This window comes from Tympanuchus pallidicinctus, unplaced genomic scaffold (assembly GCF_026119805.1).
Source record: "Tympanuchus pallidicinctus isolate F22 unplaced genomic scaffold, pur_lepc_1.0 scaffold5, whole genome shotgun sequence".
In the NCBI taxonomy this organism is placed as follows: Eukaryota; Metazoa; Chordata; class Aves; order Galliformes; family Phasianidae; genus Tympanuchus; species Tympanuchus pallidicinctus.
The window spans coordinates 54,761,233-54,776,621 of NW_026294769.1; the positions used below are offsets into that span (position 1 = coordinate 54,761,233).

The 15,389-nt window shown below is 45.4% G+C and overlaps 1 protein-coding gene across 6 annotated transcripts in view; it reads left to right on the top strand.

Moving 5' to 3' along the window:
• The first annotated feature begins 3,638 nt into the window (after window positions 1-3,638).
• Window positions 3,639-15,389, top strand: part of MATN2 (matrilin 2) — a 68,037-nt gene continuing 56,286 nt past the window's right edge. For 5 of the 6 annotated variants that reach the window (XM_052703279.1, XM_052703281.1, XM_052703284.1 and 2 more), the window contains exons 1-2: window positions 4,037-4,165; window positions 13,942-14,109. In XM_052703279.1, the coding sequence (XP_052559239.1) occupies window positions 13,956-14,109 (154 nt within the window). In that variant the 5' untranslated portion in view covers window positions 4,037-4,165; window positions 13,942-13,955. Of the gene's footprint in view, window positions 3,741-4,036; window positions 4,166-13,941; window positions 14,110-15,389 lie in introns of those variants that run through there. The other variant, XM_052703280.1, reaches the window with a different exon arrangement.

A 15,389-nucleotide genomic window follows, 5' to 3' on the forward strand; every position in this document is an offset into this window, starting at 1 on the left:
TTTCACATTTGATAACATTTTTTAAGGGCTTATTTTATCTTGTTTGCCAATTTTTTGAGTAATAACTGAATGCTTTTGCAAAGCAATTCATAAATGTATTCAGGAGTGAACAAGTGTAGGAAATTTCTGCCTCTTTTGATATGTCGAAGCTTTAAAGAAGAGTCTGGATATTTTATTCCAAAACTGACATCTAGACACGTTCAGTCACTGCCTACCCTTAGGGATGCTTGAAAAGCATTTGGGGTCCCCTGCACAGCCTGGCAAGTACAGGAACAGCCTGGGCAGCAAGGACCAGCCTTATTCTCTTCTCTTACCTTGAAACAGGTCTGTTAACCAAGGGAACTAACACCTACATTTCTCATGCTCTCTATAAGGCACCAAGTCCTCCAGGAACTGTTGTCACAAGTCCAGGTATTGCAGGACCAGTCTTTCAGGAGTCAAATCTGTTTTAAGGGGATGACATTTTTAAGAAAGCACCAAAACTTCTGAACACATATTTAACTCAAATTTCCTTTCCATCTATGCTCAGTGTAGGCTTTGGTGCCTCCTGAACATATCCCTTTATCTTCTCAAGGTGGGTGACAAGCCAGACTTATCTGGGAACCAGCATGGGAGCTGGAAGAAAAGATGCTTTCAGTCTGCAACATTTAATCAAACTAGTTCATAATAGCTACAGTTCTACCAGAGGAGCCTTTCAACAGAATATATTGCTCCTGAGTCACTTTGTATATTTATATCTTTATACCTGCTACGATATAGCCAGCTTCAATTTAACAGTATTAATACTGTCAATTAAGTTCATTAAAGATGAAATCAGAGTAAAACTCAAGTCAGGAGCACTCGGGGTATGGCTTAAATTACGTAGGGAAACGTTGCAAATGTAATTGTATTGTACACATGTTGAAAGTTACAGGCAAAAGTAAACTGTATGAATATAGAGAGGCAATCCCAGTATGATGTTTCAGCTACTTGAAGTGGGTGAGTGGGTTCTGCAGATAAATTCAGTACACTTTTGAGCTATTGCAGTCATTTGAAAATCTCTCTGTAACTAGAAGGAATTCATGTTGCATCTTTTTTAATTACCTGCAGATCTAGCACTTTCAAGAATCAGTGAAGATTCCTTAATTTCATTGAGAATTGAACCCAAGAAAGAGCATCTCATCTAATTAAGGCTGGTGCTTCCAATGATGGCCTTCAATCTGCATACATATTGTAAGATGTGCTTGAATAATGGCAGTGCTATCTGGCTTATCAACTGAATTACTAGTACACACACATTTTCATATTTCCAATCATAGGGCCATGATACAAGCTTTCAGAGACTTAAAAATACAGACCATTTCCCTAGAGATTAATAAGGACACTTAATAGTGCAGCAGCTTTATTATTTTACTTATGAGCATTTCAGACCTTGCATGTGAATAGAAAAAAAAAAAAAGGAGTTATTCCACTGGCAAAAGCTGTAGCCTTTATAGCACTGACACCATTTTAATATACTAATCTTAACCTTTTGGGTTTTTTTTTACTAGTCTAATATTTTCTTCTTTGTGATAGAATCTAACAAAACATTGATCTAGGCCTTTCAGAAATATGACTGGCTAAAAACTTTGCTGTCTGCAAATACTTTATCATAGTCAACACAAAGGCAGTAGAATAAGTAAGAATGACAGCAAGTGCAAGTAAGGGAGACATGAACTTTAAAACACAATCACATCATAGGGAGCTGACAATTTCCATACAAATGACAGCACAGGTATAATGCCAAATTTTCTTAAAGTTCTACTGAATCAGAATCGTGCCCAGTGAATAGCAAACAGTAGCTTGGAGGCACTTAATTTGTACAAAGGAGGCACTTAACTTGTACAAATGCATTCTTAGTTTAAGGAAAAAAAAAAACAGAAAAAGCAAACAATAATTAAAGATGCTGCAGAACATGGACAAGCGATAAAGACAGGACTGGTTTCTCATCACTAGGCTGTCCTCATCTAACCTGCTCGTTTTAGGCAAAGGAAATGCAATCGATCTAATGTACCTGAACTTCAGCATAGCATTCCCACAGGAGAAATTATTAGTTTAAATAGGAACTCGGAGAAAGACTGTAAGTACGGACTTAGCTAATAATAGGAAACTGGGATGAGAGAGAGTTCAAAGTGAAAAGTTATCAGTGATTTCTGAAAGATCAGTTTGAGGATCTTATTAACATTTAATTTTTACAGTCATTAAATTAGCAATCAAAAGTGAAAGTTTCCTGGCAAAACACAAAAGTCAATTGGTATTGTAAGTGGAAAGGAAAAGAAGGATCTTACTTGGAAAGATCTTACTTGGAAAGGACTGAATTATCTGAAGAAAGAAAGAATTGAAAGTGAGATTAAATGTAATAGTATTTTAAAAAGATCATGTATTAGCTAGATTCATCTGCTAGAAAACAGGTGCAGCTGCATATATCAAGGATACAAGGAAAGCAGTGGCTGTTATGTACCTTGACTTCAGCAAAGCTTTAGATACTGTCTTCCATAACATCCTCATAAGGAAGCTTAGGAGGTGTGGGATAGATGAGTGGACAGTGAAGTGCATTGAGAACTGGCCGAGTGGCAGAGCCCAGATGATTGTGATAGCAAGTACAGAGTCTAGCAGGAAGCCTTAATTAGCGTTGTTCCCCAGGGGTCAGTACTCAGACTGGTTTTGTTCAACATCTTCATACATGATCTGGGTGAGGGGATACAGCATTCTCTCAGCAGGTTTGTTGATATAGAGCTGGGAGGAATGGCTGACAGAACAAAAGGCTGTGCTGCCATTCAGTAAGAGCTGGACAGTCTGGAGACTTGGGTGGAGAGGAACCTAATGAGGTTCAACAAAGACAAAGGTAGAGTTTTGCACTTGGGGAGGAATAAGTGTATGCTTATTCTCCCCGATTCCATGCTTAAGTACAGGTTAGGGATTGAACTGTTGGAAAGCAGCTTTGCAGAGAAGGACCTGGGTGTCCCAGTGTACAACGTTTGCCATGAATCAGCAGTGTTCTCTTGTGGCCAAGAGTGCCAGTAGTATCCTGGGGTGCATTAGAGTGTGGCCAGCAGGTTGAGGGAGTTGATCCTTCCATTCTCCTCTGCCTTGGTGAGGCCACGTTTGGAGTTGTGTGTCCAATTCCAGGCTCTTCAGTTCAAGAAAGACAGGGAACTGGCACTGCCTTGGCTGGCGCTCCACGCAGCATGGTTCTTGGATTTGCAGGGCTTAGTGATTTTAGGGCTGAAAACGGTGATGAAACCACTTCATCTTTGCCTTTTGCGTTCCTTTTCACTGTTTTCTGTTTGTTTGTTTTCAACCTGCAAACAAAAATCACAATGCTGTGGAACGAAGCAGAATTTTTTGCTTCTTTGTAAGTGGCAAAACCCTGTAAAACTACTGATAGAAACGCCACACTGCCTTCTCCACCCGGACGGTGCAGCTGCGGGGACAGCTCAGCAGCGGTGTCCTCCTGCACCCGACTCGCTTATTCCACCGCCTCTCGCAGCGTTTTCCCTGAGGGGACTCCTCCAAGCTCGGGCAGGGGCGGACACACGGCATGATTCACCGGGGACTGTTTGCCTTGGCCCCGGAGGCCCATCGTGCGGGGAATGGGATTTCCATTCCCCAACGCGTCCTTTGGTAGGCTTCCCTGGAAGGCAGCGCGGGCCCACACGCCGCCGGCGGAGGCTCCACGTTCCCGTGCTGCAGGGAGAGCCCCTGGGCCGGGGCAGGGCCAGGTCTGACGGCTGCGGGAAAGGGGCTGGAAAGGGGGTGAGACCGGGACACCGCGGCCGGGAGCTTGCGTCCCTCAGCGGAGCGGCGGGAAGGACGGAGCCGACGCGAGAGCTGCCTGCCCCGCTCCGTCCCTCGCGTCAGGCGGGAGCGCAGCCCCGTGCCTGGCGGGGCGGGCGGGCAGGAGCGGGACCGCGTCCCTCAGGGCGCCGGCAGCTCCCGGGGCAAGCTCTCGCCAGCCAGGCTGCTCCCTCCCCTGGGGCTTCCTCCGCCCGCGGCCGCCCGGGAGGCGGCGGCTCCCCTCAGCCCGCGGCGCTCCCGGGGGGGCGGGAAGGGGAGCGCTGTCCGGGGCCGCGCCGAGGGGAGGAGGCTCCCGCGCTCGCTGCCGGCCTCTGCCCGCCGTCCAGCGGAGCGGCCCCTCAGCTCGCAGGTAAGCTCCGCGCCGCCCTGCCCCGCCGCTCCGGGGAACGGCACGGCCGCTGTTACCCCCGGCCCGGGGCCCCGCGCGGCGGAGGGACCGTCCTGCTCTGGGCCCCGCCGAGTGAGGGGCGGCCGAGCCGGGGGCTGCGGCGGCGGGCCGAGGGAGGCGGGGGGCCTTGCGGGGTGCGGGCGGCTCAGAGATCAGGTCCTGCAGATAGCCTCGCTGGAGGGTTTCCCTTCGGAGTGCGCGGTGCTGAGGAAGTTCACCGGGTGCCGTGTTCTCCCGCGCGTGTTTCTCTAGCTCGTGTAGCATGCGCTGTAAGGGGAAAAACTGACCGTATTTTACGAGCGGTGCAAACATGGAGCTGACTTTACCTAGGAAGGTTTGCAGCGCGCAGCCTGCAGGTGCTTTGCCGGCCTGCAGCACAAGCAGCGCTGTGTAGCCCCGCAGGTAGGGCCGGGAGCGCTGCCCGCGGGCGGTGTGACCGGAGGGGAGGGACAGCGGGGCTCGCGGCGTGCCAAGGAGCTGCCCTGGAGACCCAGCCTGGGCGGTGCTTTGCAGCCTTGCAGAAGTGGTTGTGGCATCTTTAATAAGTGCATATCGCTGTTTCAGAAGACAGTACTTGGAGTGTCAGACTGACCTGTGCCATGATGCTTGATAGTGCTGGCTCAGAGAGAAGATTGCAGCCTCCTGATCTATGTAATGCTTCATAGAATCATAGAACAATGGAATGGTCTGGGTTGGAAGAGACCTTGAAGATCACCTAGTTCCAACCCTCTGCTATAGGCAGGGACACCTCCCTCTAGACCAGATTGCTCACAGCCTTGTCCAGCCTGGCCTGGAATGCTTCCAAGAAAGGGGCATTCATAACCTCACTGGGCAACCTGTTCCAGTGTCTCACCCTGCTCACAGTAAAGAATTTCTTCCTGATATCTAGTCTAAATCTGCCCTTTTCCATCTTAAAAGCATTTCTCCTTGTCCTGTTCCCAGAATCACAAAATGGCCAAGGTTGGAAGGGACCTCAAGGATCTTGAAACTCCAATCCCCCCTGCCACATGCAGGGCAACCAACCTCCCCATTTTATACTAGACAAGGCTGCCCAGGGCCCCATTCAATCTGGCCTTGAACACCTCCAGAGATGGGGCATCCACAACCTCACCGGGCAGCCTGTTGCTACATGCCCTTCTAAAAAGCCCGTCCCCAGCTTTCCTGTAGGCCCCCTTCAGGTACTAGAAGGCCACAATAAGGTCTCCTTGGAGCCTTCTCTTCTCCAGACGGAGGAGCCCCAGCTCTCAGCCTGTCCTTGTGGGGGATGTGCTCCAGCCCTCTCTTTGTGGCCCTTCTCTGGACCCACTCAAGAGCTCCATGTCCTTCTTATGTTGCATCACCTGTATCTGTGATAAATGCCCAACCTGTATCTTTTCCTAAATGCCTGGGTTTTGTTTTCCTGCCATCATTCATGGGGTCAATGAACCTGACTGAGATCTGGAAAGGTGGCATGTTACATTTTTGCTGTGCTACTCTCAGGCAGCTGACAACATCAGAAGAAACTGTCACACAGGATCCCATAATAAATTTGTAGGTCAAGAACTTAATAGAATACACATTGGGCTTTTATAGCAGTCCTGAAACTTGATCCAAAATAATTTTGATTGATATATTGTTCACATAGATATGACAGCTTTAAACATCAGATTTTTAAGAAGAGGAGTTCCAACTCCTCTGCCATGAGCAGGGTTCTCTGCCACTAGATCATACTGCCCAGGGCCCCATCCAGCCTGGCCTTCAAAACCTCCAGGGGTGGGGTATCCACCACTTTTCTGTGCAACCTGGGTCAGTTGGGTAAAGATGTTCTTACTAACATCTAACCTAAATTTCTACTCTTTTAGTTTAAAGCTATTCCCCCTTGTCCTATCACTATTACACCGTGTAAAAAGTCGATCACCTTCGTGCTTATAAGCTCCCTTCAAGTACTGGAATTAAACTTGATTTATATCCTAAGGAAAGGTAGCACTTAATTACTTAACGCTGAGATCCTACACCCTGCAGGCAGTATTTATACAATTATTTTACGTGAATCTTTCCATTGACTTCACTGGAATTTCTCACAAACAAACCCACACACGCTTTAGGGCTTATGAGCTGGGACCCAGCTGTAACAGTAAAGACATTTTAATCAGTTCATGTGAGCTAGGGAAAGGCTAATCAGATCTAAATACTCTCCTATGACTTATGAATTGTCTCCATGGGAGGGTAAAGCACTATCCTTTGCTATTTAATTATACTCTGGACATCATTAACAAGCTCTTTTTATATAGTGTAATCATTGTTAGGTTGTTTTCATTGTGAGTAAGGAGTATTGGGAACAGAGTGTGTTCTATCCCCAAAGTACCATTTTGCACTATGCTGGTACTGAGGTCAGTGTGGGTTTGCAAATAGGTTTTAGAACCACGGTGTCTTTCTGCAAACTTTCTGTTTGCAGTTAGTCACAGTCCATTATGGTCTTCACAGAGACAAAACTCAGCAGTTCACATACATATTGTATGTCATATAATATGTGGTTTTATATAAATACCTACTCAGAGTTGTAAAAGTGAAATTTCTCAGTTTTGCCACACAGCTCATCTGCAAACTTAGTGGAAACACTGCTGCCTAGATCCAATTCAGAACCAGAAAGTACAAGTAAGTCTGCCCCTAAGGAACATGATAATGAAAAGGTCTGTTGTCCAAGTGGCAGCTGAAGGAATTGTAACATGGAGATTGATGCTGTCATAAAGTGAAAATTCCCAGCGCTGAAGCTTTCTGTCTGACCACTGGAAACTATGCAGTGTGAGCCATACTGTGAGGGCACTGTTTTACAGCATCACTGGTAACTTTTGTATGACAAGTTTCTGAAATTATTGAAATGATCTTCAGCTCTGAGCAGAGGTCGGATCTGATGACATCGGTGTTCCCTTCTTACCTCAGTTATTCTTTGATTCTGTGATTTGGTACTTACTACTTTTACCTCGGCAATATCAGGAAGCCTGTAAGTGATTTAGATGAGTGAGGTAAAAAAAAAAAAAAAAATAGATTCCTTAGTGTTCCTTATTTTGTTAGTTGTAGAAAATTAATTTCTGCATGTAGCACGCATACTCTAAGCTCTATACTCTAAGATAATGAAGTCCATTGCGTAGAAGACCCACTATCATAATTACACCTCGCTATAAAATGTAATGCAGAATCAGCGTGCTGATCTTTGCTTTTCCTGATATGTTCTCTGTTTTGGTGTGCACGCTCTTTAAGATGTGTGCATGTGGCTGGCCTCAGTGCTTGAATAGGCAGACTGTTCTCTCCCACCCACAGCGCTCCTCTGACAGCTTCCAGAATGTGGTCTCCCTCACTGCAGCACTTGAGCCACACTGCGTATGGGAACTGCACAGTGCTGGGTTTGTTGCAAGATTTGGCTGACCACCTGATGTCATTCATATCCCTTCTAGAAACTGCCCTGTTTTGGATCTTCCCTTTACTTTTTGTACACTGTCATGTACAGCCCCGTGCCATTTTGGCTTTATTATGATGGTTTTATTGTAGCAGCAGCAGACAGAATAATTAGGTACACAACTTTTGGCCTGAACCCACTGCAGGCTTTGGTGACTGTTATTGTCTCGATGCTCATTACCTCACATTGGTAAAGGACTTGATGTTGCCAAATCAGCAGTTAGTTTTGTCATTGCAGCTTGCAGTGCTGTTATGAAAGCTACTTGCATTTGGGTGGTTTTTCTTTCTGAGAATACACCTCATTTACTAATGTACTTTTACTTAATGGGTTTCCCAGATTCTTTGATAGTACTGACAGCACAAATGGCCTAAGTTAGCCACCTGGAAGGAGCTAATGAATGTATTAATGAGGGAGTGCTGCTCTCCAAGGCTTGGTGTCACCCTGGGTAGATTCATGCACTCCTGTATGCATGGTGGTGCCTGCCTTGAAGACTGGGGAGAAATTTGCAAACTTGGAGCGCCTGTAGCCTTGTTCCCTCATAATACTTTAACTGCATCAGTGATTTGTGTTTTAAAGCTGTGGCTTTAGAGGAGTTCTACCTGTGCTGTTCTGCCGAGCCTAGCAAAGATGTGCTTGTGCAATAAGGAGTCATGGAAAGTCCAGTTTATCTTTAATGGAACAGGATGACAGTAGTGTGCTCCTTTGTAGGGGTGAATGTTCTTCTGCTGATATGATAAATATCTTCTAGCTGCCCCCACACAACACCTGCATAGCTAGGGCAGATATTTTCCAATGCTCTGAGGAATTCTGTAACTATTTTTCAGATTGGAAAATGCCTGTGTCAGCAGTCCGGTCCAGAAAGAGGGAGGAAATTATTAATAATCTGTATCCCGACATCCATGCCACACACAGTGATTTTAATGAGTAATGGACTGGTAATGCATGTGCTGGCTTGTGGTAGTGAAATACCTTGGAACAAGTTCTAACTGATAGTTAACGGGGATGTAAAGTGTCTGCTGACTGGTTTTGTTGCTTGTTTTTTTTTAATATCTGAGGCAATGGGGATTGAGCGTTAGATATCTTCTGGCTTGCTGATTGGTTTTCCCAGCAGCTCACTGTGCTTTCTAGATGGAGAACGTAAACTCTGACTTTATTGGCTTGCATTGATTGCTTGCAGTTTCTTTAACTTCAGTAAAAGTTCTTTTTTTAATCACAGTTTGCTGTTATCTTAAAAATGGGGTGGATAATGAGCACTGAAAGAACTTGAGAACTTCCCTTTTATGCATTTATGGACTTTACAACTAAAGTAGAAGCAGGACCAGGTAACTGGGGAGGAGTATAGGGATGCTGCTGGGCTTTGTAGGGGTGGGGTCAGGAAGGCCAGGGCCCAGCTGAAACTGAACTTTGCAGGGGGCACAAAGAGGAATAAGAAAGTCTTCTACAGGTACATCAACTGGGAAAGGAAGGTCCAGGTGTGCATACCTTCCCTAGTGAGCAATACAGGTGGGCTAATAACAGCAAAGAGAAGGCTGAGGTGTTTGATAACTTTTTTGCCTCAGTCTTCACCACTGACTCCTCTACACACAGCCCTTGGGTGGATGGTTCTGAAGGTGGGAACTGGGGGGGGAGCACTGCTCCTCCTGCTGTAGGCAAAGGTCAGGTTTGTGACTGCCTGTGGAACCTGAACATCCACGAGTCTGTGGGTCCTAATGAGACGCATCGCAGAGTCATGAGGGAGTTCACTGACATAGTCACCAAGCCATACTCGATGATCTTTGAAGAGTCGTGGTGGTCAGGTGAAGCCCCTGGTGACTGGAAAAAAGGTGATTGAGCATCTGTTTTGAAGACGGATAGAATGGATGACCCAGGGAGCTGCTGACCTGTTAGCTTCACTTCTGCACCAGGGAAGAGCATGGAGCAGATTCTTGGGAATATATGCTAAGGCACATGGAAATTGGAATGTATGGATTTGCTGAGTGGACTGTTCAACGGACAAGAAACTGGTTGCAAGATTGTACCCAGAGAGTGGTGGTGAATGGCTAAATGACTGGATGGAGATTGATGACAAGGGCTGTCCCTTAGGGATCAGTACTGGAGCCAGTGCTCTTAAATAACTTCATCAGCGACACCGGCAGTGAGATTGAGTGCACCCTCAGCAACTTTGACACCAAGCTGCGTGGTGCAGTTGACACAGCTGAGGGATGATATGTCAGCCAGAGAGACCCAGACAGGCTCAAGCAGTGGGCACAGGTGAACCTCATGAGGTTCAATCAATCCAAGTATAAGGTCTTTCGGGGGTCACAGCAACCTCTGCTATCAGTACAGGCTGGGGGATGTAAGGATGGAGCATAGCCCTGCTGAGAAGGACCTGGGAGTAGCGGTGGATGGCAGTAATGAGTCGGATGAGTTGGTAATGTGCTCTCACAGCCCAGAATGCCAGCTGTATCCTGGACTGAATGAAAAGAAGCATGGACAGTAGGGCAAGGGAGGTGGTCCTGCCCCTCTGCTCTGTGCTGGTGAAGCCTCACCTGGAGGACTCTGTCCAGATGTGGAGTCCTCAGTACAGGAGAGACATAGACCTGTTGGAGTGTGTCCAGAGGAGGGCCACAAAAATGATCCAAGGGATGGAACGCCTCTCCTGTGAGGATGAGCTGAGAGAGCTGGAGCTGTTCACACACACCTCTGGACACACTCCAGCCTGGAGAAGAGAAGTCTCCAGGAGACCTGAGGGCATCCTCTCAGTGTGTAAAGGGGGGGTTGTAAGAAAGGTGGAGACAGACCCTTTAGCATGTTACGTTGTGATAGAATAAGGGGAAATGGTTTCAAACTAAAAGAGGGGAGATTTAGATTGGATGTAAGGAATAAGGTTTTTTTATATTAGGGGTGATGAGATACTAAAACAGGTTGCCCAGAGAAGTGGTGGGTGCCCTGTCCCTGGAGACATTCAAGGTCAGGCTGGATGGGGCTTTGAGGAACCTGGTCTGGCCGTACGTGTCCCTGCTCACTGCAGGGAAGCTGGACCAGATGCCTTTTGAAGGTCCCTTCCAACTTAATAATAGTATGATTCTAAAAATACTGAAGTTATATCTCCTGGCAGCTTAATGAAAATAAGTGTATCTTAACTGTCTGTATCTTAACTATCAAACAATGAAAGCTGAAGTCATCTTTGTAGCAGTAATTGCTATCTGTGGTGCCTTTTTGTCTTCCTTTTCCTTCCCAGCAATGATGAAAAGCTATATAAGGTTCAAGAGAGGGGATGCTTTCTGCACTTAGTAAAGGTGTTAAAGTCCTGGGTTAATGCTGAGAATTAATTATTCCTTCTGTACATTGAGCTAGTTCTGGTGGCAGCTGGAGAAGGTGGAGAGGCAAGGGTCTGTGGACTTGCTGTGTCTGATTCAGCCTTGGGAAGGGACTCGTACTGCAGGGTGAGGATTGAGACCACCCAGAGCAGCAAGAAGCACGAGCTGAAACATGTTACTGTTCTGGTTTCCTAGTTTGTTTTTCTGTATGATCTGACCAGTGAAAACATAAATGAAAAAGGTGCCCAAATAAAAAAGTTGTAGCCTTTGTGGCTTTCAGGATCAGAGGAAGGGTTTCCTAATTATCTGTGCAAAAGAAGTTTCCCTAAGGTGGGGTAAGAGATGGAAGAACTCTGACTGACTGAAGAACACTGGCATGAACCACAGAGCATCTCTTTCCTTGTTTGAAAGCTGTCTCTTGTTTAAGAGTTAACAGAGGAAAGAGAGCAAATATTTATAACATGCACCATGCAATGGAGAAGGTCATTGATACATCAGTTCTGGCCCTGAAAAGTTAGTAGCGTCTCTGTTCAAACCACAGCATTACTTGCTTCTGAGAAGACTGACTTCCATAGAAGGGTATTTAAAATGGTAGAAACAGGCTTGTATCGTTTGAGTGTTGTCCACTGAAGGAAATGTGATTCTGAAAGATGGAGCCACAATTTCATTTTTCAACATTCTTGCACCGTAACTCATGATGTTTGAAAATGCATTAGAGGGTATCAAAAATCATTCCGTGGTGTGGCCATATGGCTGAGTAAACATGGGTAAAATTGATAAGAAAATACCTTGGAAAGTTGAACTCTTATCTAGGAGCCAGCTGGGGAGCAAGGGAAACCTGCAAAGGAGAATGAATCCTTCTTTTTGATGTCTTTTGCTTTAGAGGTGTGGGGGATGTTTGTCATACAGCAGCTCGGTTTGGGGTCAGCCAAGCTGAGTTGTCTCCTGATAAATATTTATTTCAGCTGAGGCAGCAGCTGGAATTGAAGTGCTTGAAACATGTTTTCCAGGTAGTTACTAATAGTAGGTGTTTGTAACTTCAGGAGCTTGCTCGTAGCTTGGGAGAGCATGGGTTAGTCAGCAGCGTGATGCTGCAGAGGGCTTGCCAGCAGCTTGGCTTAGCCTGCTGGGAAGATGAGGTGTTAAATACCAAGTGTGGTGCAGTAAACACCATCCAGCTTCTCAAGTGAAGACAGCAGACTTTCAGAAAACCCAGAAAATAAACAGAACCGTGGGAGGGCTGTGAGCAAAGGAGCTGTGCAACCACAATGCAAACTGGTCATGTAAAAAAGCAAGCAGCAGCAGATGCAAGTATGTACCTGGAACTTGTGCAAAGCTCCTGAGTCAAAGCTGCCATCACCTCTGCAAAGCAGTATAGATGTTTTCAGTTTGGGTTAAAGGGTAGAGAAAGATGAACATGGGCTTTGATCAGTGGTGCCTTCGATCACATACGCAGCTTTTGGGTTTGGGATTTTTTATTTTTTATTTTTTTAAAATTTGAAAATTGATGCAATTTCCCATGAATTTTTATTTTGGGTTATCCTTGTGTATCCACACTTGTTGGATGTGGCAAGTAAATGGTGAGAGAGCACTGGAAAAGGTTGCCCAGGGAGGTTGTGGAGTCTCCTATGGAGATGTTTGAGACCCGTCTGGATGCCTCCCTGTGTGACCTGTTGTAGGGTACCTGCTTTGGCAGGGGGTTGGACTCCATGATCTGTTGAGGGCCCTTCCAAGCTCTGCAATTCTGTGCTTCTGTGAAAGCTCTCTGTAAAACATTGCTTTCTTTTGAAACAATTTAAAAGTGCTTGTGAGGGTAGGGGAACTTTGTTAATAGGATGCTTATTGTTCATTTGTTTTCTTTACGAGATATGGACCTTTTATGGTGGGACTGCTCTTACATTTCCTGTTACTGAGTTTTATTGACTATTTAAGCGTGGTTGGGCATTTTGAGGGCAGAGGCTCCCTTTAATTTGCTCTGTGGTAAAACGGCGTACGTACCACTGTATTCATATTTGGGAATGCTGAGTAGGATGCACAAAAGGAAAAATAGATTGATACACAGAAAAATAGCTCAGTGTGTAATGGTTATGTGAGATAGGCCTAAGAATCATGCATAAAAATCTCTTTATTAGAAAATATTTACACAATTGTGTATTCTGCCAATGAGTGCCTTGTGAAAAAAAAAATCTAATTCTTGCCCCAGATTAACAGGACATTGAATTGCTTTCTGTAGCAGATGGGCAGCTCTGTGTCATTCTCCTTATGGAGTTTAGGACTCTATTAAAATTGTTTTCAGCATCTTAGTTACTTGGCCAGGAATTGTCATTAAAATATACACTGTTTTTAAAGTTGCCACTCAGTTTTATGTGAAATTGTCCTTTTTTGGTTGTGAACGTGAGTGTTTTTAACAATTTTTTACATACCTAGAGAAACTTCTGACCAAACCTCATCATATCACCGTTCCAGGGTGAACCTAGCTACTGTGGGATAGCCTTTTCACAACACAAAACAGTCATGGTTTAGGGAAGGCAGCGCATCTGAGGATGTCAGGTACAGCAGACGTGGCTGGAAAGTGAGTCTTAGCTCTCTGCTCGTGTGCAGTCAGCCATGGCTTTTGATGGTGCCCTTAACAAACTCCTTTTTTTGTCAAAAAAAATTTATTCTTCTGTATGAAAAAAACTTCTTAACTGGCAAACTATCGCCAGTTTTAGAAGCCTTCTGGAGTAAACAAGGCTCCACCTGCGTGCTTGTCTTCATGCCAGCAACAAAGGACAGTCTTGTGAAAGAAAAGTGTGAGTGGTTGCCAGTTCACATTTATTGCTGCTGTTTCTGGAATATATTTCTTACACAAGATCTGCATCTAATTTCTTGAAAGTGTGGGTATGTGGGTATATCTGTGTGATGGCACATGATGAGACAGAAGCATTTCAGCTGGATGGTTGGAAAGGTTACAGTGTATTTTTCTGTCAAATTATAGAGCTCATCTCTTTCTCTCCTTATTGCAGTTTTGCATCCTTGAATGTCCCTCTACTTCTTGAAAATGAAGACAATGATTGCATGCTACTTTCTGCTGTTTGGGCACGTTCTACTTTCCACTGTTGCTGTCATGGCAAAAGATCTCCCTGGAGGATATTTTACCCGAAAAAGGGATGTTAACTCTCAATCTCTACTGGGTAAGTTACAAAAAGCGCAAAAAAACAACAGAGAAGTCACCACCAGCACTTGAATCAATTTCAAGTATAAGGATAATGAAGATAAAAAGCACGAGCAGTTGGCCAAACCTTGGCTGAGTTAGTTTATAATAAAAAAGGAGATTGTCATTTTCAAGCAGGAATATGAGAGTTTGGTGATTTAGCAGCTCTGGAAAGAAAGCGTTTACTTTTGGGATATTAGATTTATTTTATGTAGGTGCTGTGAAATAAGTATTTGCTACAAGATTCTTGTACTGGATAAAAAAAAGTTACTGAAATCAGTAGCTATTGAGATGGGGCCTATTAAATTACTTTTCCTTTGCTCACTGTTTAGTTCAGTGAGAAAATCACAGTTTTTTCAGATTACAGACAGATAGCATGGACTTAACTTTGGATAAGGCCTATCTTTATGGCTTCATGATGCACATTAGTAGTAGATCTCACTAAATATCTTCCTCTAGTCAGGAGATGGTAAGTGGTCTGCCTCCTTATGCCTTTCACCTAACCTAGGTAACAGAATCACAGGTAAACGTGAGGAGTGTGAAATGTCCAGGGAAGAAGGCAGAAGATGGGAAAATGCGTGACAGGGAGGAGAGCAGTAGGTTTTATCAGAGTTAAACTCTTCTTCATACAAAATGGGATCCTTTAAACAGGTAGAGATACGTGAAGTGGCTGACACGCCTGAAGGCTGTGTTGCCATTCAGCAAGACCTGGATAGGCTGGAGAGCTGGGCAGAAAAAAACCAGATGAGGTTTAACAAAAGCAAGTGTAGAGACTTGCATCTGGGGAGGAATAATTGCATGCACCAGTACAGGTTGGGGGATGAGCTGCTGGAGGGGAGCTCTGCGGAAAGGGACCTGGGTGTCCTGGTGGACGACAGTTGGCCATGAGCCAGCAGTGTGCCCTTGTGGCCAAAAAGGCCAATGGCTTACTGGGGTGCATTAAAAAGAGCGTGGCCAGCAGGTCGAGGGAGGTGATCCTCCCCCTCTACTCTGCCCTGGTAAGACCTCATCTGGAGTACTGCGTCCAGTTCTGGGCTCCCCAGTACAAAAAAGACAGGGATCTCTTGGAAAGAGTCCAGCGGAGGGCCACGAAGATGGTGAAGGGCCTGGAGCATCTCTGCTATGAGGAAAGGCTGAGTGAACTGGGTCTGTTCAGCCTTGAGAAAAGGAGACTGAGAGGGGACCTGATCCAGGTCTATAAATATCTGAGGTGTGGGGGGCAGAATGGCGAGGCCGGACTGTTTTCAGTGGTGAGTGGAG